The 23,632-nt window shown below is 44.1% G+C and overlaps 1 protein-coding gene across 2 annotated transcripts in view; it reads right to left on the reverse strand.

Moving 5' to 3' along the window:
- Window positions 1-16,817, reverse strand: part of nhsb (Nance-Horan syndrome b (congenital cataracts and dental anomalies)) — a 172,479-nt gene extending 155,662 nt beyond the window's left edge. For both annotated transcript variants that reach the window (XR_008760284.1, XM_055930243.1), the window contains exon 1: window positions 16,083-16,817. Coding sequence is in view for 1 of the 2 variants with exons in the window: in XM_055930243.1 (XP_055786218.1) it covers window positions 16,083-16,365 (283 nt within the window). In the remaining variant the exon portion in view is untranslated. The remainder of the gene's footprint in view (window positions 1-16,082) is intronic.
- Between the last annotated feature and the right edge of the window lie 6,815 nt (window positions 16,818-23,632).

Genomic DNA, 23,632 nt, shown 5'->3' on the forward strand with positions numbered 1-23,632 from the left:
GAAGAGGGATACGGCTGGGAAGAGGGATACGGCTGGGGATAGGGATAGTGATATGGCTGGGGATAGGGCTGAAGCTCCTGTATGGATAACACCCAATCAGCTCAATGTAATGGTTAACAGAGCTTTTTCCTCATTCTATCTCTCTGGGCCTCCTTCTCTCTCTTTTCCACCTCTCTCTTTCTCTTTCTGACAAGCTATTTTCCACACCGCATTTGTTCATGTGATGGTTACGTGTGTGTGTACTCGTGTGTGCTCGTGTGTGTGCATGTGTGTGTGTGTGTGTGTGTTGTCTATTTGTGGCGTTTGTAGCTGACACATTATGTACCAAATGTTTTGCTCCAGAGAGGATGTGCTACTGGACATTTATGAAAAAATGCAGAAGAGAGGTCTGCTATCTAAAAGGTTACAGCATGCATCCCCTGTTAGCCTGCTGTTACTATGCAGACTCTGGCAGGGAGGAGAGGAGTCCCCTCCAGCACTGGACGATGACAAAGGTAAGTAGAGCTAATGTAGTCTCTCTCTCTCTCTCTCTCTCTCTCTCTCTCTCTCTCTCTCTCTCTCTCTCTCTCTCTCTCTCTCTCTCTCTCTCTCTCTCTCTCTCTCTCGCTCTCCCTCTCTCTCTCTATATATATATATATATATATATATATATAAATATATATATATATACATATATATATACAGTACCAGTCAAAACTATTAAATTACACATATGGAATCACGTAGTAACCAAAAAATGTTAAACAAATATTTTAGATTCAACAAATTAGCTTAGCCACCATTTGCCTTGAAGACAGCTTTGCACACTCTTGGCATTCTCTCAACCAGCTTCATGAGGTATTTACCTGGAATGCATTTCAATTAACAGGAGTGCCTTGTTAAAAGTTAATTTGACTGGTACTGTATATATCTCCCTCTATCAATTCAATTAAATTCATAAAAAGTGAACAGTAAATATTACACTCACACAAGTTTCTAAATAAATAATAGAGACATTTCAAAAGTCATATGTTTATATACAGTGTTGTATCGATGTGCAAATAGTTAAAGTGCAAAAGGGAAAATAAATAAACATAAATATGAGTTGTATTTACAATGGTGTTTGTTACTCACTGGTTGCCCTTTTCTTGTGGCAACAGGTCACAAATCTTGCTGCTGTGATGTCACACTGTGGTATTTCACCCAGTAGATTTGGGAGTTTATCAAAATTGGATTTGTTTTTCTAAATCTTTGTGGGTCTGTGTAATCTGAGGGAAATATGTGTCTCTAATATGGTCATACATTTGGCAGGAGGTTAGGAAGTGCAGCTCAGTTTCCACCTCATTTTGTGGGCAGTGTGCATATAGCCTGTCTTCTCTTGAGAGCCAGGTCTGCCTACGGCGGCCTTTCTCAATAGCAAGGCTATGCTCACTGAGTCTGTACATAGTCAAATATTTCCTTAAGTTTGGGCCAGTCACAGTGGTCAGGTATTCTGCCACTGTGTACTCTCTGTTTAGGGCCAAATAGCAGTCTAGTTTGCTCCGTTTTTTTGTTAATTCTTTCCAATGTGTCAAGTAATTATATTTTTGTTTTCTCATGATTTGGTTAGATCTAATTGTGTTTCTCTCTTTCTCTTTCTCTCTCTCTCTCTCTCTCTCTCTCTCTTTGTCTCTGTCTGTCTGTCTCGGTCTGTCTGTCTCTCTCTCTCTGTCTGTCTGTCTCTCTCCGTCTGAATAACACAGTAGTCTACTAGACGTACTACATTACAATTGAGCCATAAGCCATTAGCCAGTGAAATATGAACAAAACACATTTTGAATGGTCTACGAATGGTTATGAATGGTCTATGAACGGTTATGAATGGTCTATGAGCGGTTATGAATGGTCTTTGATAACAGATTAATAAAGCCTAATATAACCGGCTTGTACATGTGTGAACCCAGAACTGTGACATCACCTCATCACTCGCCAGGTGACTGGGGAGGAGAGGAGTATAACACGTTGGGAGGTGTGGTAACAGTTTCCCTGTGTGTGTGTGTGTGTGTGTGTGTGTGTGTGTGTGTGTGTGTGTGTGTGTGTGTGTGTGTGTGTGTGTGTGTGTGTGTGTGTGTGTGTGTGTGTGTGTGTGTGTGTGTGTGTGTGTGTGTGTGTGTGTGTGTGTGAGTGAGAGTGTGTGTGTGAGTGTAAATGCTTCACATTATCACAGTGCTGTGAAAGCCTCCATGTGATGCTGTGACAAGAGTTGTTGTCTGATAAGAGAGAAAGCCAGGAGAGCCATGGGGGGCTTTCACTACACCACCCCTCCCCACATCTGGCCACCCTAACTGGGGTTGTGGAACCGCAGGTATCCCCCCTGCCCACTTGATTGATGATGGGATTAGTGATGCACGGGTTGACTCATAACCCACAATCACTGCGATTATATCTGCGGGGTGGGTGGGCTTAGGGTCATGAAATATTGTGTGGTTGAATGGCGGGTGGCGGGCGGTTTGAATTAAGAGAAAACTATGCATAAAAAAAATCTGTAAGTGTATCATTCTTGTGCATTTCATACCTATAGGTTATATTTAGGTTTTACTTACAGTATTTTTTTTATCTGGGGTAAGTGCCTAAGATTTAGGGCCTAATCTTTCCAGTTGAGTTTTTGTTGAGTTATTGCATTTTCTCTCCGGTCCCTAAACGTCTGCTGCGTGAGAAAAGCAGAGATGAAAGAGAAAACTTGACGTCAACTTGACTGATTCATTGATTCTATCGATGTATGACACATACACCACTATCCATTTGAGTGATATAGCCATCCCACTGGCACACACGTCAATTCAACATCTATTCCACGTTGGTGGAAACAAAGTTGAAGCTACTACTACTACTATACTATTACTACTACTACTATACTATTACTATACTACTACTACTACTACTACTACTACTACTACTACTACTACTACTACTACTACTACTACTACTACTACTACTACTACTACTCTACTATTACTATACTACTACTACTACTACTACTACTACTACTACTACTACTACTACTACTACTACTACTACTACTACTACTACTACTACCACTACTACTAATATACTATTACTATACTACTACTACTACTACTACTACTACTACTACTACTACTACTACTACTACTACTACTACTCTACTATTACTATACTACTACTACTACTACTACTACTACTACTACTACTACTACTACTACTACTACTACTACTACTACTATACTATTACTATACTACTACTACTACTACTACTACTACTACTACTACTACTACTACTACTACTACTACTACTACTATACTATTACCATACTACTACTACTACTACTACTACTACTACTACTACTACTACTACTACTACTACTATACTATTACTATACTACTACTACTACTACTACTACTACTACTACTACTACTACTACTACTACTACTACTACTACTACCACTACTACTACTACTACTACTAGTACTATACAATTACTATACTACTACTACTATGCTATTACTATACTACTACTACTATACTATTACTACTACTACTACTACTACTACTATACTATTGCTATGCTACTACTACTACTGCTACTACTACTACTACTACTACTACTACTACTACTACTACTACTACTACTACTATACTATTACTATACTACTACTACTACTACTACTACTACTATACTATTGCTATACTACTACTACTACTACTACTATACTATTGCTATGCTACTACTACTACTGCTACTACTACTACTGCTACTACTACTACTATACTATTACTATACTACTACTACTACTACTATACGACTACTACTACTATTAATACTACTATTACTATGATGTTGTAAGTTAAGTTCCAGCCTCAACATAGTAACGTGACACTCCTCTGGGTCTCCCTCCTCCTCTCCTCAGGCCAGACGACTGAGAAGAAACTAAACACAGACGTTCTCCAGACTGACTCCATCAATTACACCTTCCAGGCCCCTTGAAATACAGTATGATTAAAGAGTTGGACAAAATGAAAACAGGTATCAGTTGAAAGTGTAAACCTCCCTCGTATCCCCTCCCCCTTCCCATAGCCATCCAGCCATCCAAGCAGACCTAACTAACAGTGCCTTCAGAAAGTATTCATACCCCTTGACTTATTACACATTTTGATGTTACAGCCTGTATTCTAAATGTATTAAATATATGTTTTTCTCACCCATCTACACACAATACCCCATAATGACATCACAATACCCCATAATGACATCACAATACCCCATAATGAGAAAGTGAAAACATGTTTTATAAATTTTTTGCCAATTTATTTCAAATTAAATACAGAAATATCGAATTGACATAAGTATTCACACCTCTGAGTCAATACATGTTAGAATCACCTTTGGCAGCGATTACAGCTGTGAGTATTTGTGGGTAAGTCTCTAAGACCTTTGCACACGTGGATTGTACAATATTTGCTCATTGCTCTTTTAAAAATCCTTCAAAATTGTTGATCATTGATAGACAGCCATGTTCAAGTCTTGCCATAGATTTTCAAGCTGATTTAAGTCCAAACTGTAACTAGGCCACTCAGGAACATTTAATGTTGTCTTCGTAAGCAACTCCAGTGTGTTTTAGGTTATTGTCCTGCTGAAATGTGAATTTGTCTTCCAGTGTCTGTTGGAAAGCAGACTGAACCAGGATTTTGCCTGTGTTTAGCTCTATTCTAGGCTGGGTTTCTGTACAGCACTTTGAGATATCAGCTGATGTAAGAAGGACTATATAAATACATTTGATTTGATTTGATATTCTGTTTCTTTTTATCCTAAAATACTCCCTAGTCCTTGCCGATGACAAGCATACCAATAACATGATGCAGCCACAACCATGCTTGAAATATGATGAGTGGTACTCAGTATTGCGCTGTGTTGGATTTGCCCCATACATAACACTTTGTATATAAAGTCAATTTCTTTGCCACCTTTATTTGCAGTTTTACTTTAGTGGCTTTATTGCAAACCGGATGCCTGTTTTAGAATATGTTTATTCTGTACAGGCTTCCTTCTTTTCACTCTGTCATTTAGGTTAGTATTGTGGAGTAACTACAATGTTGTTAGTCCATCCTCAGTTTTCTCCCATCACAGTCATTAAACTCTGTATTTGTTTCAAAGTAGCCATTGGCCTCATGGTGAAATCCCTGAGCGGTTTCCTTCCTCTCCGGCAACTGAGTTAGGAAGGATGCCTGTATCTTTGTAGTGACACCATCTAAAGTGTAATTAATATGCTCAAAGGAATGCTCACCATGCTCAAAGCAATATTTAATATATTTTTTTTCCCCATCTACCAATAGGTGCTCTTCTTTCTGAGGCATTGAAAAACCTCCCTGGTCTTTGTGGTTGAATCTGTGATTGAAATTCACTACTCAACTGTGTGGAGAACAGAAATGAGGCAGTCAGTCAAAACTATTATTGCACACAGAGTGAGTCCATGCAACTTAATATGTGACTTTTTACTCTTATTTAGACTTGCCCTAAAAAGGGGTTGAGTACTTATTGATTGGAGAGATTTAAGCTTTTCATTTTTCATTAATTGGTCAAAATGAAAAAAAAACAACAACACAATTCTAATTTGACATTGTGGGATATTGTGGGTAGGCCAGTGACACAAATCTAAATGTAATCCATTTTAAATTGAGACTGTAATGCAACAAAATGTGGGAAAAGTCAAGAGGTGTGAATCTTTTCTGTAGGCACTGTAAGCCTGGAATCCAACCTGAATATTGCACCATTTCAAGAGAAACAACAGTGAAACAGAGTGATATTCTGCTTGGTTTCCAAGCTAGTAGTTCCATAGAATGAGATATTAGAACTAATTGAATAGGATCTATGTGAGTAGTTGTACACTAGAGTTCTGAGGAAGGGAAGGCAGTCAGGGCATAAGATCCTGGGTGTTAACATAACAGCATTGTAATTCACCCTATTCACACAACAACACTGATGACATAGTAACAGTCGGCTTTATTATCAGACTCTGGGCGTTCTCTAGTCTTATACAGACAGACAGATAGGACAGATAAGAGAGAAAAGAGGGGGGATCCAGAGAGAGAGAGAGAGAGAAAAGAGGGGGGAGACAGAGAGAGAGAGAGAGAGAGAGAGAGAGAGAGAGAGAGAGAGAGAGAGAGAGAGAGAGAGAGAGAGAGAGAGAGAGAGAGAGAGAGAGAGAGAATGAAAGGAGAAACAGAGAAAGGACAACTATCTACCTCTTTGGCCAGGTGTAGAGTGTACAGAGAAAGCGAGGGAACGAGGGAGAGAGATAGAGAGAAGAGATGCTGCAGTGCACGTCTATACTGTACTGTGCTGTGTGTCTGGTGAGGAGGGAGTGGTGTCATCGCTCTCTTTGCTCTCTCCGCTGCTGCTTCATGTGACCCACTTCCTCATCTCACCAACACCTAGGTAGCTGGCTGGCTTGTCAAGGCTACAACATGCTATTTAGGAGTTGAACAACGTGGTCACTCTGTAACAGACCTCGCATCTTAAAGGCACAATCTGCAATTTAAACAGCATGACCCTGCTCCACATGATAGTTTTTTGAAGCCATACAGATTTGGGGTTTTGATCGGGTAAGGCAGTTGTAGTAAGTTCGTAATAAGGGATCTAAGAGTTCTATTCTTCAAGAAGCAATTTGTTAGTAAATATGTGGCCTTCTTCAGGAAGCTAGGTGTATGACGAACGTCACTACTTCACAGGAGAGACATTTTTCAAAATCAAAATGCATTTGAAAATGCATTTGAACTTTAATGCGTCTTAATAATAAACGGGTATGTCATCTGTAAATATGAATACAATTGTTAAATTACAAGCCTAGTTGGTTTAGCCACAGAAAAAGCCAGGAACCTTCCCGCTAGCCATGATTGGTTGAGACAATTGATGGGCTGGACATGCCAAGAGATTAGTTTTGATTGGTCTGCCATGTCGCAGGCTTCTTTCTATAACATGAGCTGCTCAGATAATCCTTGTTACCGGGTGTTAAAAACAAGCCATGGAGAACTGCAAGTGTTGCTACTGCTCTCAATGACATTGCTGCCCTGAATTTAGCAGGAGCCATTGACAAATGTCAGCGGGAAAAAGTTGTGATGGACTACTTTCTGGAGGACGATCGTCCCATGTTGACTGTCTCTGACTCTGTCATGATATCCAATTACGATCTTGTCTCATCACTGCAACTCCCCAAAGGGCTCAGGAGAGGTGAAGGTCAAATCATGTGTCCTCCGAAACATGACCCGCCAAACCGTGCTTTTTAACACCCGCCCGCTTAACCCGGAAGCCCAATGTGTCGGAGGAAACACCGTCCAACTGACAAACGGAGTCAGCCGGCAGGCGCCCGGCCCGCCACAAGGAGTCGCTAGAGTGCAATAAGCCAAGTAAAGCCCCGCCGGTCAAACCCTCCTTTAACCTGGACAACACGGGGCCAATTGCCGGTTGTGGCACAGCCTGGGATCTAACCGGGGTCTGTAGTGATGCCTCAACCTCTGCGCCACTTGGGAGGCCACGGTAAAACGTTGTTTCTTCTTCATTGAACTAGACATTGTAGAGTTTTCTGATGACAGTGATGGGGAAGAAACGGAGATCAACAGTGTTGTTGTCACGGAAGAAATTGACAGAGTTTTGAAATCAGTGGGATGCCCTGTGGAAACCGAGTTTGATTGCTAATGCAGAGGGAGTCAAAAAGGGAACACAGAAGGCTGTTTTATAAAACACCTGTCTCTAGATTACATCTTCAAACTAAAGGGCAACCATGGCCGAGAAGCATTCATCCACGTATGTGGGTTAGAGTCTAACTATATGTTCAGATATTACACGTTTCTAAAGACATTTTCATTGCAAGTTAAAGCGTACTGTTAGCTAGCTTGCTAATGTTAGCTGGCTGGCTCACTTAGCTAGCTACGTGTATGATATGTGTAGTAATATTACTCAAATCTCAGAAAGCCGTTTCCATTGATACACTGAACAAAAATAGGAACGCAACATGCAACAATTTCAAAGATTTTACTGAGTTACAGTTCATATAAGCAAATCAGTCAATTCAATCCAGTCGATCCTGATCATCCCAAACAAGCTCAATGGGTGTATGGGTGTATGGGTGACATGGGTGTATGGGCGACACGGGTGTCTGGGTGACATGGGTGTATGGGTGTATCGGTGACATGGGTGTATGGGTGACATGGGTGTATGGGTGACATGGGTGTATGGGTGACATGGGTGTATGGGCGACACGGGTGTATGGGTGACATGGGTGTATGGGTGACATGAGTGTATGGGTGTATGGGTGACATGGGTGTATGGGCGACATGGGTGTATAGGTGACATGGGTGTATGGGTGTATGGGTGACATGGGTGTATGGGCGACATGGGTGTATGGGTGACATGGGTGTATGGGCGACATGGGTGTATAGGTGACATGGGTGTATGGGTGTATGGGCGACATGGGTGTATGGGCGACATGGGTGTATGGGTGTATGGGTGACATGGGTGTATGGGTGACATGGGTGTATGGGCGACATGGTTGTATGGGTGACATGGGTGTATGGGCGACATGGGTGTATGGGTGACATGGGTGTATGGGTGACATGGGTGTATGGGTGACATGGGTGTATGGGTAACATGGGTGTATGGGTGACATGGGTGTATGGGTGACATGGGTGCGACATGGGTGTATGGGTGACATGGGTGTATGGGCGACATGGGTGTATGGGTGACATGGGTGCGACATGGGTGTATGGGTGACATGGGTGTATGGGTGACATGGGTGCGACATGGGTGTATGGGTGACATGGGTGTATGGGTGACATGGGTGTATGGGTGACATGGGTGTATGGGTGACATGGGTGTATGGGCGACATGGGTGTATGGGTGTATGGGTGTATGCAGGTCATGGAGGTTTCCTTCTTTTCACTCTGTCATCTAGATTAGTATTGTGGAGTAACTACAAATGTTGTTGATCCATCCTCAGTTTTCTCCTGTCACAGCTATTGAACTCTGTAACTATTTTAAAGTCACCATTGGCATCCTGATGAAATCCCTGAGCGGTTTCCTTCCTCTCTGGCAACTGAGTTAGGATGGATGCCTGTATCTTTGTAGTGACTGGGTGTATCGATACACCATGCAAAGTGTTAATAATATTTCACCATGCTCAAGGGGATATTAACGTCTGCTTTTTTTCCCCATCTACCAATAGGTGCCCTTCTTTACAAGAAATTGGAAAACCTCCCTGGTCTTTCACTGCTCGACTGAGGGACCTTACAGATAATTGTGTGGGGTACAGAGATGAGGCAGTCATTCTAAAATCATGTTAAACACTGTTATTGCAAACAGAGTGAGTCCATGCACGTTATTATGAGACCAGTTAAGCCAATAATTTTTGGGGACTTGCAAACTTATTTAGGCTTGCCATAACAAAGGGGTTGAATACTTATTTACTCAAGACATTTCATTTTAATTAATTTGTAAAAAATGGAAAAAATAACATTATTCCACTTGGACATTACGGGTATTGTGTGTAAGCCAGTGACAAGCAAAAATCTACATTTAATCCACTTGTAAATTCAGGTTGTAACAGAACAAAATGTGGAAAAAGTCAAGGTGTGTGAATACTTTCTGAAGGCCCTGTAAAGTATAAACAACACATATTTTGTGAACAAGGAAGTGTTAAAAACTGAGCCAAAACTTTTCAAGGGCCATTTCTCAAAAGTGGGTTTACAAGTTTATCAACTTTCACCGTAGCATTACTTTTCCATTGTTCCTCCAGACTGCAGTGAAGCTCAGAGCCTGAACTTTAATCCAACATCAAAAACACTGCTTCCAATGTGGAACATAGGACCGAAAAGAGATAAGGGGTCACATATGATTGAAATGCCCATTGAACAGCAGGAACTCTTATAGACTGTGTCTTTGAGAAAGCCAATCAGATTCTCTACAGTGTATATATCAGTTACAGCAGGGCTCCTGAGCTGAGATCCCAAGTGCTTGTTGATTCTCATGGATTAGATTATCGCTGTGAAAAACGTGGTCATGTGTCATTCTGATTCACACAGGATAGCCAACGACGTGACGGCCAGAGTAGAGAGGAGAAGTCATGGCTCTCCATGCCTCAGCATATTGTAGAGAGGAGAAGTCATGGCTCTCCATGCCTCAGCATATTGTAGAGAGGAGAAGTCATGGCTCTCCATGCCTCAGCATATTGTAGAGAGGAGAAGTCATGGCTCTCCATGCCTCAGCATATTGTAGAGAGGAGAAGTCATGGCTCTCCATGCCTCAGCATATTGTAGAGAGGAGAAGTCATGGCTCTCCATGCCTCAGCATATTGTAGAGAGGAGAAGTCATGGCTCTCCATGCCTCAGCATATTGTAGAGAGGAGAAGTCATGGCTCTCCATGCCTCAGCATATTGTAGAGAGGAGAAGTCATGGCTCTCCATGCCTCAGCATATTGTAGAGAGGAGAAGTCATGGCTCTCCATGCCTCAGCATATTGTAGAGAGGAGAAGTCATGGCTCTCCATGCCTCAGCATATTGTAGAGAGGAGAAGTCATGGCTCTCCATGCCTCAGCATATTGTAGAGAGGAGAAGTCATGGCTCTCCATGCCTCAGCATATTGTAGAGAGGAGAAGTCATGGCTCTCCATGCCTCAGCATATTGTAGAGAGGAGAAGTCATGGCTCTCCATGCCTCAGCATATTGTAGAGAGGAGAAGTCATGGCTCTCCATGCCTCAGCATATTGTAGAGAGGAGAAGTCATGGCTCTCCATGCCTCAGCATATTGTAGAGAGGAGAAGTCATGGCTCTCCATGCCTCAGCATATTGTAGAGAGGAGAAGTCATGGCTCTCCATGCCTCAGCATATTGTAGAGAGGAGAAGTCATGGCTCTCCATGCCTCAGCATATTGTAGAGAGGAGAAGTCATGGCTCTCCATGCCTCAGCATATTGTAGAGAGGAGAAGTCATGGCTCTCCATGCCTCAGCATATTGTAGAGAGGAGAAGTCATGGCTCTCCATGCCTCAGCATATTGTAGAGAGGAGAAGTCATGGCTCTCCATGCCTCAGCATATTGTAGAGAGGAGAAGTCATGGCTCTCCATGCCTCAGCATATTGTAGAGAGGAGAAGTCATGGCTCTCCATGCCTCAGCATATTGTAGAGAGGAGAAGTCATGGCTCTCCATGCCTCAGCATATTGTAGAGAGGAGAAGTCATGGCTCTCCATGCCTCAGCATATTGCACTCCTGTTGACCAGATCAGATCAGATCATAATGAAGGTAATCAACACCTCTCCTCAACTGTAGTTCAAACGTTGTTAAAAATCTAACACGAGAACAGTAATGTAGTTTAATGTAGCTTATTCATCAACACTCAAACACAGCACTGTAAAGGTATGACTTCGTGATTATAAAATGTATGACACTAACCTCTCCTCTGGACTATGTATCAATCCCTAGGGCACATATTGGAGAGAAAAACACATAGTTTAGTGAATGAAAAAGTCCACACCTCCACCTCAGTGGCTGACTGACCCTTATAATGCAATGTTGTCAAGAGTACAACGGATCCCTGAACAATCTGTTCTTTCTGTCAACAGCACAACGGATCCCTGAACAATCTGGTCTTTCTGTCAACAGTAAAACTGATTCCTGAACAATCTGTTCTTTCTGTCAACAGCACAACTGATTCCTGAACAATCTGGTCTTTCTGTCAACAGTACAACGGATTCCTGAACAATCTGTTCTTTCTGTCAACAGTACAACGGATCCCTGAACAATCTGTCCTTTCTGTCAACAGTACAACGGATCCCTGAACAATCTGTCCTTTCTGTCAACAGTACAACGGATCCCTGAACAAGCTGTCCTTTCTGTCAACAGTACAACGGATCCCTGAACAATCTGTTCTTTCTGTCAACAGTACAACGGATCCCTGAACAATCTGTTCTTTCTGTCAACAGCACAACTGATCCCTGAACAATCTGTCCTTTCTGTCAACAGCACAACTGATTCCTGAACAATCTGGTCTTTCTGTCAACAGCACAACTGATCCCTGAACAATCTGTCCTTTCTGTCAACAGTACGTCCTGTTCTTTAGGATGTATCCCTCAGGGTGTCTTAATCACCTGGCAGACCTCTCAAACAGCACCAGGAGTTTCTGTGTGTGTGTGTGTGTGTGTGTGTGTGTGTGTGTGTGTGTGTGTGTGTGTGTGTGTGTGTGTGTGTGTGTGTGTGTGTGTGTGTGTGTGTGTGTGTGTGTGTGTGTGTGTGTGTGTGTGTGTGTGTGTGTGTGTGTGTGTGTGTGTGCGTGTGTGTGTGTGCGCGCGTGTATCCCTGTGTTAGTGTGTGTACCTATCCCCCCCTCAGGGTCAGTTGTCTTTAGTTAAGAAGGAGGAAATCATTAAGAAGCCGTTCAGTTCAGAAAACTAAGAACTGAGGAACATCAGACACAGCATGCCTGGTAGTGGATGGAACTAAGACCCGAGGAACATCAGACACAGCATGCCTGGTAGTGGATGGAACTAAGACCCGAGGAACATCAGACACAGCATGCCTGGTAGTGGATGGAACTAAGACCCGAGGAACATCAGACACAGCATGCCTGGTAGTGGATGGAACTAAGAACTGAGGAACATCACCCACAGCATGCCTGGTAGTGGATGGAACTAAGACCTGAGGAACATCACCCACAGCATGCCTGGTAGTGGATGGAACTAAGAACTGAGGAACATCACCCACAGCATGCCTGGTAGTGGATGGAACTGAGAACTGAGGAACATCAGACACAGCATGCCTGGTAGTGGATGGAACTAAGACCTGAGGAACATCAGCCACAGCATGCCTGGTAGTGGATGGAACACATGAATGAATGGCACACTGTAAACTACTGAAACGACTCTCTTCTGAGTTCTCCTTGAGTAGAGTTCATAGTGAAACTCTTCCATTCTCAGGGCTAAGAGGCCAGGGGGTCAGGGAGCCAGGGGGGGTCAGGTCAGGCTTTGATGCCTTCACATGGCCCGCCCCTCCCCTGTGGAGAAGCAGAGAGACGGTCTGGTCTGTCTGGGCTGCTTGTGGAGAGGGGTAGAGGATTTGGGGATTCCCTGGCCATGTGTCTAGCTAACCCCAGCCTCATCACTCTCACCAACATCACCATTCAGCCTCAGCCTCCACTCCAGCCTCTTTCAAACTAAACTAATATGACAAGCCAGGTTACCCACCATCTCTGTTGAGATGACATTATAGAAGGCCAGGCCATCACCAACGATAAGGGTAATCATTGTATGAAACTTCAACTGGCTATGACTAACTAAGTGTCAGTGTTAGCAAAGATGGACACTTCAGGCCAGAGTAGCTACATTTGAAAGTTCCCTGTCAGTGTTAGCAAAGATGGACACTTCAGGCTAGAGTAGCTACATTTGAAAGTTCCCTGTCAGTGTTAGCAAAGAGGGCCACTTCAGGCCAGAGTAGCTGCATTTGAAAGTTCCCTGCCAGTGTTAGCAAAGATGGACACTTCAGGCCAGAGTAGCTACATTTGAAAGTTCCCTGTCAGTGTTAGCAAAGATGGACACTTCAGGCTAGAGTAGCTACATTTTAAAGTTCCCTGTCAGTGTTAGCAAAGAGGGCCACTTCAGGCCAGAGTAGCTGCATTTGAAAGTTCCCTGTCAGTGTTAGCAAAGATGGACACTTCAGGCCAGAGTAGCTACATTTGAAAGTTCCCTGTCAGTGTTAGCAAAGAGGGACACTTCAGGCCAGAGTAGCTACATTTGAAAGTTCCCTGTCAGTGTTAGCAAAGATGGACACTTCAGGCCAGAGTAGCTACATTTGAAAGTTCCCTGTCAGTGTCAGCAAAGATGGACACTTCAGGCCAGAGTAGCTACATTTCAAAGTAATTTATTTTCTACAGATTCAAGTTATTTTTAGCAAAAAAGTTTGAGCACCTGCTAATAACCAACAAATGATTAAATTGAAAACGTGCCAGATCAGATCAGTGGGCTGGAAATAGATCTAAATCAATCGTCTCTAGTCTAGATTCCCAGCCCCATTCATTTGCATTGGACAGTAGTCACACCTACCTACAGTACATGTAGAAATTACCTCAACTAACCTGTACCCCCGCACACTGACTCGGTATAGCCTCATTATTGTTATTTTATTGATTTTATTTTTTACTTTAGTTTATTTGGTAAATATTTTCTTAACTCTTCTTGAACTGCACTGTTGGTTAAGGGCTTGTAAGTAAGCATTTCACGGTAAGGTCTACACCTGCTGTATTCGGGTCATGTGACAAATAAAGTTTGATTTGATTTGATGCTTAACAGCCATAAACATAGAATTAGGCTTACTGGAACAGGAATCTCCATTCAAGCCAATTGCAATGGCCTGAGGCTTTTTCCTGTTCTAGCTATTATATTTCTTTGAACACAGCATCCCAGAGAGCCAGGGATTAGTTTAACATCAACACTGGAGAGGAACGATCCTCATCCTCCTCGTCCCTCAAATCCAGCCATTGACAGTCCTCCCTTTTGCCCTTTCACTGGCTTAGTTTAGCCACGCTGCTGCCCAGTCTCGGCTAGCAGCATGGCTACCTACAGCCAAACCCAGACCACATCATCATCACGGCATCCATCCACACCAGAGTTGGCCTCTACCCCCCCCCCCCCCTCTCTCTCTCTTACTCTCTGTCTCTCTCACACTCTCTGTCTCTCTCAATACTCCATGATGATTCACAGCAACAGCAGTAGCACTACAATTTATAGGCTACAACATCACCATCACATCTCAGCTAGGTGACTGTTAGAAATAGTGGAATATGGGAATGTCTCTTTTTTCCTTACGTAACTAAACCATGGCTTGCATTACACTGACTGCTGTGGCTCGAGGAAGAGAGAGGGAGAGAGGGAGAGAGGGAGAAGAGAGAGAAAAGGGAAGAGAGGGAAGAGAGAGGGGAAAAGCCAGGGTGGATGACTGAAATAAATTTTAAAGATGGAGTCTTGTTTTTTTTCCACCCTTCCTTTGGCCTGAGGCTTAGAATGCTGTTTAGTTCACTGGAAATAGAAGGCTAGGCTACGGGAATGAATCCACATTATGTTGCTTATGCAGGAACCATTTTCAGACAGCCTATGAATGCATAAGGTCAGTGCAGGGTACCTACCGTTCCCGATCTACTACACCATATGATGTGAAAAGGACATCAAACACATAGAACATCAATACATCCAAAACAACATCTAGTCTATTCATATCTATGGGCTTGCAGTCCCTCCAATTGAGGCCACTGGGTTTCTGCCCAAATGCATCCATCCATTGAACAATTGTCTGTGTTTAATCATCATCTTATCTGACATAATTACCAGTCATATACTATCTATCCATGACTTCATATTCGGACTGCAATATCCATTTCCATATAAAGTCATTATTAATGCTAGGACGAGCTGTGCTGTCAAGGGTGGGTTTGCTCTAGCGGCGGATGATGTCAACAATATTATCCTGCATTCTGAGAACGATATTCAACATTCCATATTTATTCCTTAACTTCCATGATAGAATGTTGCGAATTACGCATTCCCGTCACAGCTATATGAGATGCAGGCTACTACCAGGAGATGATGATGATGTGGAGGATACTGCCACTGGTACCACTGCCCATTCCAATGCAGACTACACGCCCCTCTGTGGCATGACTTCTCCGAAGCTCAGAAATGTTACATCAAATGACTTAAAAAACTGGCAAGGGAAAATACGCACGGATGTGAAACTCCAAACAGCACATCATGGGTTTGTGTGGGCGTATATTCATATTTTCGATTCGTTATAACAAATTCACAATATCAGGGCCAGGTCAGTGCAATGCAGGTGTGCGCATGCATCCGTGTGACACATTTCAATGTGGAGGAGATTCTAGCGTGGGCTCGGGCGCCGCGAAAATCGAGGCGTGTGCGTCCTTACGACTTGAACGCACTGCGATGCCTCGGAATGAATGGAACATAAACACAAATCCCACACATTGCAAGAAGCAGACGCAACTATGTAACATAGCGTACAATTAGGACATTTTAGTTGTGGTGGGTAGGCTACTTACGCACTGCCTCCTTTTTGGGATCTAGACCGCTGACGTTCTGTTGGATCTTCCCTATTTTATTCTGCAGAACCCAGACCCTCTGGTTGGTGGACATGATCTCGTTCTCCAGCTCCTGAAATAGGGAGCAGGCGTGTTTGGCCAGGTCGGAGAGCTGCCGCAAGGTCCGCGAGAGCACCACATTATTGATGGAGCACAGATCCTCAATGTTGAGCGAGCATTCGTCATTTGGAATAGGTAACCTGCACAGTAACTGGGGTTCAACAATCCTTTTGGCAAATGGCATTTTGATCAACCGCAAAAATTATCCAAAATCCCCCCTAGAAAAAGCACACAAAAAATATCCAAGGAAAAAACTGTCGTTCATCGGGCGGTCTTCCGTCCCTCGTCCCCTCCTCTCCTCAATCCAAAGTTCCCCGTGTCTCCTTCAGACCCACCATCCTTTTCGTTGCTGAGATCTTACTCCGTCCGTTCTCCCGAAGCGTGGCGCAGCCTGCCTGCATATAAGGATCCGCGCTGCCCGAATGATCTTGGGTTGCCTCCGTGGCCTCCCCGGTTCTAGTTTTTCATTGCTCCAGAGGAGAGCGTGAGGGCTTTAAAGGAAGAGAACACAAAACCCCGGAGTGTTGTACTCATGATCCGGATCCGGATTCAGGAATAGGGGAAGCTATACAAGCGGCAGTAGCCTACCTAGTGTGTTGAGCGCCAAATCAACGGCGAAGCGCGTCCTGCATACTGTCTCTACTATTACAGTCATAACGTGAAGAGCAGCAAATGAAAAATAGATTGCTGGAATATAGTCAGATCTTTGTCTTTGAGAAAATATTCAGCTTGATCTAATCTTTAGCTGCATTGCTGAGGTGAAGGTCATATAAACTGTATAAACCAAAGAAAAGTCCAAAGGCATTGGGCCCGATAACTACAAAAGTCTATTGTTTAAAGAACTGACACACAACACCAATTAATCATTGACATTTATGATAAAAACGCAGGTTCATTGTTCCTATGTAATAAAACAAGATATGCCACACCAGCTGTCAGTTCATAGGTCTTCTTTCAGAACACCGGTTTAAAGCCATGCAAGGGCTGACCATCCATGATATCAATATGATACATTTAACCAGGCTATATAGTGTTTATTTAAATGTGCTTTGTTTACAAACATTGGAGTAAAACAATCTTATATTTTGGGTTCTGATGGGTTATGACAGTTAAACTAAGCTCATGAGGCATTTATACGTTACATTCTTCAAGAATCAATGGGTACATATCATTCATTTCTGAGTCCAAAAGTGAATGCTGCATCTGCTAATTGCCCCTTTAACACAGCCCTGTAGACCCCTGTCAGGCCTGGTTCTGTATAGTGGTCATTTAACACAGCCCTGTTGACCCCTGTCAGGCCTGGTTCTGTATAGTAGTCATTTAACACAGCCCTGTTGACCCCTGTCAGGCCTGGTTCTGTATAGTAGTCATTTAACACAGCCCTGTAGACCCCTGTCAGGCCTGGTTCTGTATAGTAGTCATTTAACACAGCCCTGTTGACCCCTGTCAGGCCTGGTTCTGTATAGTAGTCATTTAACACAGCCCTGTTGACCCCTGTCAGGCCTGGTTCTGTATAGTAGTCATTTAACACAGCCCTGTACACCCCTGTCAGGCCTGGTTCTGTATAGTGGTCATTTAACACAGCCCTGTTGACCCCTGTCAGGCCTGGTTCTGTATAGTAGTCATTTAACACAGCCCTGTAGACCCCTGTCAGGCCTGGTTCTGTATAGTAGTCATTCAACACAGCCCTGTTGACCCCTGTCAGGCCTGGTTCTGTATAGTGGTCATTTATCACAGCCCTGTAGACCCCTGTCAGGCCTGGTTCTGTATAGTGGTCATTTAACACAGCCCTGTTGACCCCTGTCAGGCCTGGTTCTGTATAGTGGTCATTTAACACAGCCCTGTTGACCCCTGTCAGGCCTGGTTCTGTATAGTAGTCATTTAACACAGCCCTGTTGACCCCTGTCAGGCCTGGTTCTGTATAGTAGTCATTTAACACAGCCCTGTTGACCCCTGTCAGGCCTGGTTCTGTATAGTAGTCCTTTAACACAGCCCTGTAGACACCTGTCAGGCCTGGTTCTGTATAGTAGTTATTTAACACAGCCCTGTTGACCCCTGTCAGGCCTGGTTCTGTATAGTGGTCATTTAACACAGCCTTGTTGACCCCTGTCAGGCCTGGTTCTGTATAGTAGTCATTTAACACAGCCCTGTTGACCCCTGTCAGGCCTGGTTCTGTATAGTGGTCATTTAACACAGCCCTGTTGACCCCTGTCAGGCCTGGTTCTGTATAGTAGTCATTTAACACAGCCCTGTTGACCCCTGTCAGGCCTGGTTCTGTATAGTAGTCATTTAACACAGCCCTGTAGACCCCTGTCAGGCCTGGTTCTGTATAGTAGTCATTTAACACAGCCCTGTTGACCCCTGTCAGGCCTGGTTCTGTATAGTAGTCATTTAACACAGCCCTGTTGACCCCTGTCAGGCCTGGTTCTGTATAGTAGTCATTTAACACAGCCCTGTACACCCCTGTCAGGCCTGGTTCTGTATAGTGGTCATTTAACACAGCCCTGTTGACCCCTGTCAGGCCTGGTTCTGTATAGTAGTCATTTAACACAGCCCTGTAGACCCCTGTCAGGCCTGGTTCTGTATAGTAGTCATTCAACACAGCCCTGTTGACCCCTGTCAGGCCTGGTTCTGTATAGTGGTCATTTATCACAGCCCTGTAGACCCCTGTCAGGCCTGGTTCTGTATAGTGGTCATTTAACACAGCCCTGTTGACCCCTGTCAGGCCTGGTTCTGTATAGTGGTCATTTAACACAGCCCTGTTGACCCCTGTCAGGCCTGGTTCTGTATAGTAGTCATTTAACACAGCCCTGTTGACCCCTGTCAGGCCTGGTTCTGTATAGTAGTCATTTAACACAGCCCTGTTGACCCCTGTCAGGCCTGGTTCTGTATAGTAGTCCTTTAACACAGCCCTGTAGACACCTGTCAGGCCTGGTTCTGTATAGTAGTCATTTAACACAGCCCTGTTGACCCCTGTCAGGCCTGGTTCTGTATAGTGGTCATTTAACACAGCCTTGTTGACCCCTGTCAGGCCTGGTTCTGTATAGTAGTCATTTAACACAGCCCTGTTGACCCCTGTCAGGCCTGGTTCTGTATAGTAGTCATTTAACACAGCCCTGTTGACCCCTGTCAGGCCTGGTTCTGTATAGTAGTCATTTAACACAGACCTGTTGACCCCTGTCAGGCCTGGTTCTGTATAGTAGTCATTTAACACAGCCCTGTTGACCCCTGTCAGGCCTGGTTCTGTATAGTAGTCATTTAACACAGCCTTGTTGACCCCTGTCAAGCCTGGTTCTGTATAGTAGTCATTTAACACAGCCCTGTTGACCCCTGTCAGACCTGGTTCTGTATAGTAGTCATTTAACACAGCCCTGTTGACCCCTGTCAGGCCTGGTTCTGTATAGTAGTCATTTAACACAGCCCTGTTGACCCCTGTCAGGCCTGGTTCTGTATAGTAGTCATTTATCACAGCCCTGTTGACCCCTGTCAGGCCTGGTTCTGTATAGTAGTCATTTAACACAGCCCTGTTGACCCCTGTCAGGCCTGGTTCTATATAGTAGTCATTTAACACAGCCCTGTTGACCCCTGTCAGGCCTGGTTCTGTATAGTAGTCATTTAACACAGCCCTGTTGACCCCTGTCAGGCCTGGTTCTTTATAGTGGTCCTATCCGCAGACACATTCAAGTTGAATGAATGGATGTTATTCAAGTTCACTCAATAGGGGTTTCCTGGGTGTTCATTCATATTTTTGCTGAACGAGTGTTTCACTTAATCCATACTGTTGTTGTCAGAATCATTCAGAGGGCCTCAGTCTGAGCTCTGTCTATGGTGAGGGTCCCCACCTCTGTACTAGAACAGAACTGCTAATTTAGCAAAGCTGAGGGACAGGCTCTAGAGGTGATCTGCAGTGGTCTAGTGTCCGGTCTCCTACAAAGCTGAGGGACAGGCTCTAGAGGTGATCTGCAGTGGTTCAGTGTCCGGTCTCCTACAAAGCTGAGGGACAGGCTCTAGAGGTGATCTGCAGTGGTTCAGTGTCCGGTCTCCTACAAAGCTGAGGGACAGGCTCTAGAGGTGATCTGCAGTGGTTCAGTGTCCGGTCTCCTACAAAGCTGAGGGACAGGCTCTAGAGGTGATCTGCAGTGGTTCAGTGTCCGGTCTCCTACAAAGCTGAGGGACAGGCTCTAGAGGTGATCTGCAGTGGTTCAGTGTCCGGTCTCCTACAAAGCTGAGGGACAGGCTCTAGAGGTGATCTGCAGTGGTCTAGTGTCCGGTCTCCTACAAAGCTGAGGGACAGGCTCTAGAGGTGATCTGCAGTGGTTCAGTGTCCGGTCTCCTACAAAGCTGAGGGACAGGCTCTAGAGGTGATCTGCAGTGGTTCAGTGTCCGGTCTCCTACAAAGCTGAGGGACAGGCTGTAGAGGTGATCTGCAGTGGTTCAGTGTCCGGTCTCCTACAAAGCTGAGGGACAGGCTGTAGAGGTGATCTGCAGTGGTTCAGTGTCCGGTCTCCTCTAAAGCTGAGGGACAGGCTCTAGAGGTGATCTGCAGTGGTTCAGTGTCCGGTCTCCTACAAAGCTGAGGGACAGGCTCTAGAGGTGATCTGCAGTGGTTCAGTGTCCGGTCTCCTACAAAGCTGAGGGACAGGCTCTAGAGGTGATCTGCAGTGGTTCAGTGTCCGGTCTCCTACAAAGCTGAAGGACAGGCTGTAGAGGTGATCTGCAGTGGTTCAGTGTCCGGTCTCCTACAAAGCTGGGTTGAATTCTTTGGGAAACGGAAAGTTGCTTTCAGATATTACAGTTGTTGTTGTTCATGTTGAGATTAGGGATGTGAGCATCTTTCCACTGTCTTTATTAACCTTTTATTGCAGTGGGTTAAACCAGGGTCACACAGAGTGTTTCTTGGTAGTCTTAAACAAATCTACTTTGTAACAAAAGTATCCACATCACACACATGGTTATGGGCTTAACAAAAGAAGACACCTGGTACCATGTCAGATATAAAGTTGAAATGTATTGCAAAGTAACAATGTTTATTGTAACCACAGGAGCAGGCAAACGACAGGTCAAGGCAAACGACAGGTCAAGGCAAACAACAGGTCAAGGCAGGCAGGGGTCGATAATCCAGAGCAGAGACCAAGGTACAGGACGGCAGGCAGGCAGGCTCAGGGTCAGGCAGTGTTCAGGCGGGCGAGAACAGGGTCAGGACAGGCAGTGTTCAGGCGGGCAAGAACAGGGTCAGGTCAGGCATTGTTTAGGCGGGCGAGAACAGGGTCAGGACAGGCAAAGGTCAAAAACCAGGAAGACGAGAAAAAGAGAGACTAGGGGCAAACAGGAGCTGAGACAAACCACTGGTAGGCTTGAACAAACAAGACGAACTGGCAACAAACAGACAGAAAACACAGGTATAAATACACAGGGGATAACGGGGAAGATGGGCGACACCTGGAGGGGGCTGGAGACAAGCACAAGGACAGATGAAATAGATCAGGGCGTGACGATTACACTTGATATACATCACAGAAGACTGAAATATAACAAAAATGTTTGACATAGAAACCCTGGATTTCAAATCAAATCAAATTGTATTTGTCACATGCGCCGAATACAACAGGTGTTTTAATTTTTTTTATTTTACCTTTATTTAACTAGGCAAGTCAGTTAAGAACAAATTATTATTTACAATGACGGCCTAGGAACAGTGGGTTAACTGCCTGTTCAGGGGCAGAACGACAGATTTGTACCATGTCAGCTCGGGGGACCTTACCGTGAAATACTTACTTACAAGCCCTTAACCAACAATGCAGTTCAATAAATAGAGTTAAGAAAATATTTACTAAATAAACTAAAGTAAAAAATCTAATAAAAAGTAACACAATAAAATGAAATAACAATAACGAGGCTATATACAGAGGGTACCGGTACTGAGTCAATGTGCGGGGATACAGGTTAATCGAGGTAATTTGTACATGTAAGTAGGGGTGAAGTGACTATACATAGATAATAAACAGCGAGTAGCTCAATGTAAATAGTCAATGTAAATAGTCCGGGTGGCCATTTGATTAGATGTTCAGGAGTCTTATGGCTTGGGGGTAGAAGCTGTTAAGAAGCCTTTTGGACCTAAACTTGGTGCTCCGGTACCGCTTGCCGTGCGGTAGCAGAGAGAACAGTCTATGACTTGGGTGCCTGGAGTCTTTGACAATTTTTGGGGCCTTCCTCTGACACTGCCTAGGATATTGTGTATAGGTCCTGGATGGCAGGATTTTCAGCTGGTTTAAAATATATATATGTTACATAACAAACAAATCCCCATCAAAATCAGTCAGTTGAAGCTATAGAGATATGTGTTTTTACATGGGCTGCATCTCAAACCACCGCACCCACCACTTCCGCATCTGGGGTGAAAGGTGTCAGAGCTAGAGCGGTGTTTGTCAGACCATGAGATATCCCGAAAATCGGTCTTCTCACGAAAAACGTCTGGAGCATCTGAACGGTTTGACCTAAAAAAACGATTATGACTACTCTAGCTCACGAACAGGATGATGTTCTTCGTTTTGCTATACGACCCCCACAAGTGTCACGGGACTCTGAAGGTAACCGGTACCGGATTTAAAAAACTAATGGAAGTCGAAGGTAGTTTTGTGCCTACACCCGAAAAGGGGTTAAATACTGTATGTGATTTAGGACTGACACTTCAAAATCTTGTTTCTTATGATAGATTTTTTGCCAGTACTTTTTGCCATGTCTGAATGTGTTATTCAATTAGTTTCTATAGGCTTTAGTACTAAAGGCAAAAATATACATTTCTGTCTGATAAAGCTATTCTTGGCATACCTAATGTCAGAACGCGCGAGAGAGAGAGAGAGAGGCTGATTCTTCTGTGACACGGCTGTGACTATAGAGCAGCCCCCTCTTGTGGCAGATCTCGGAACTTCATCTTCTTGGAATCAATCACATGCAGCATCACTAACGGAGGTCTCTCTCTCTCTCTCTCTCTCTCTCTCTCTCTCTCTCTCTCTCTCTCTCTCTCTCTCCTCTCTCTCTCTCTCTCTCTCCCTCTCTCTCTCTCTCTCTCTCTCTCTCTCTCTCTCTCTCTCTCTCTCTCTCTCTCCCTCTCTCTCTCTCTCTCTCTCTCTCTCTCTCTCTCTCTCTCTCTCTCTCTCCTCTCTCTCTCCTCTCTCTCTCTCTCTCTCTCTCTCTCTCTCTCTCTCTCTCTCTCTCTCTGGGTGATGTCTAAGTTGCAATGATATCAAGCAGCTACATAATGATAACAACTCAAAAACAGTCATTTCCTGAAAGGACATTAAAAGGGATGGTTTACGATGTTATTGTTCTGCCTGTCAGTCATGACACTAGAAGATGAATCTCTGGGTAACAGTGAGAAGTGAGGGAACTCCTCTGTGTTTTGGCCTGTCAGTCATGACACCAGAAGATGAATCTCTGGGTAACAGTGAGAA

This window comes from Salvelinus fontinalis, chromosome 7, assembly GCF_029448725.1.
Source record: "Salvelinus fontinalis isolate EN_2023a chromosome 7, ASM2944872v1, whole genome shotgun sequence".
Classification (NCBI taxonomy): domain Eukaryota; kingdom Metazoa; phylum Chordata; class Actinopteri; order Salmoniformes; family Salmonidae; genus Salvelinus; species Salvelinus fontinalis.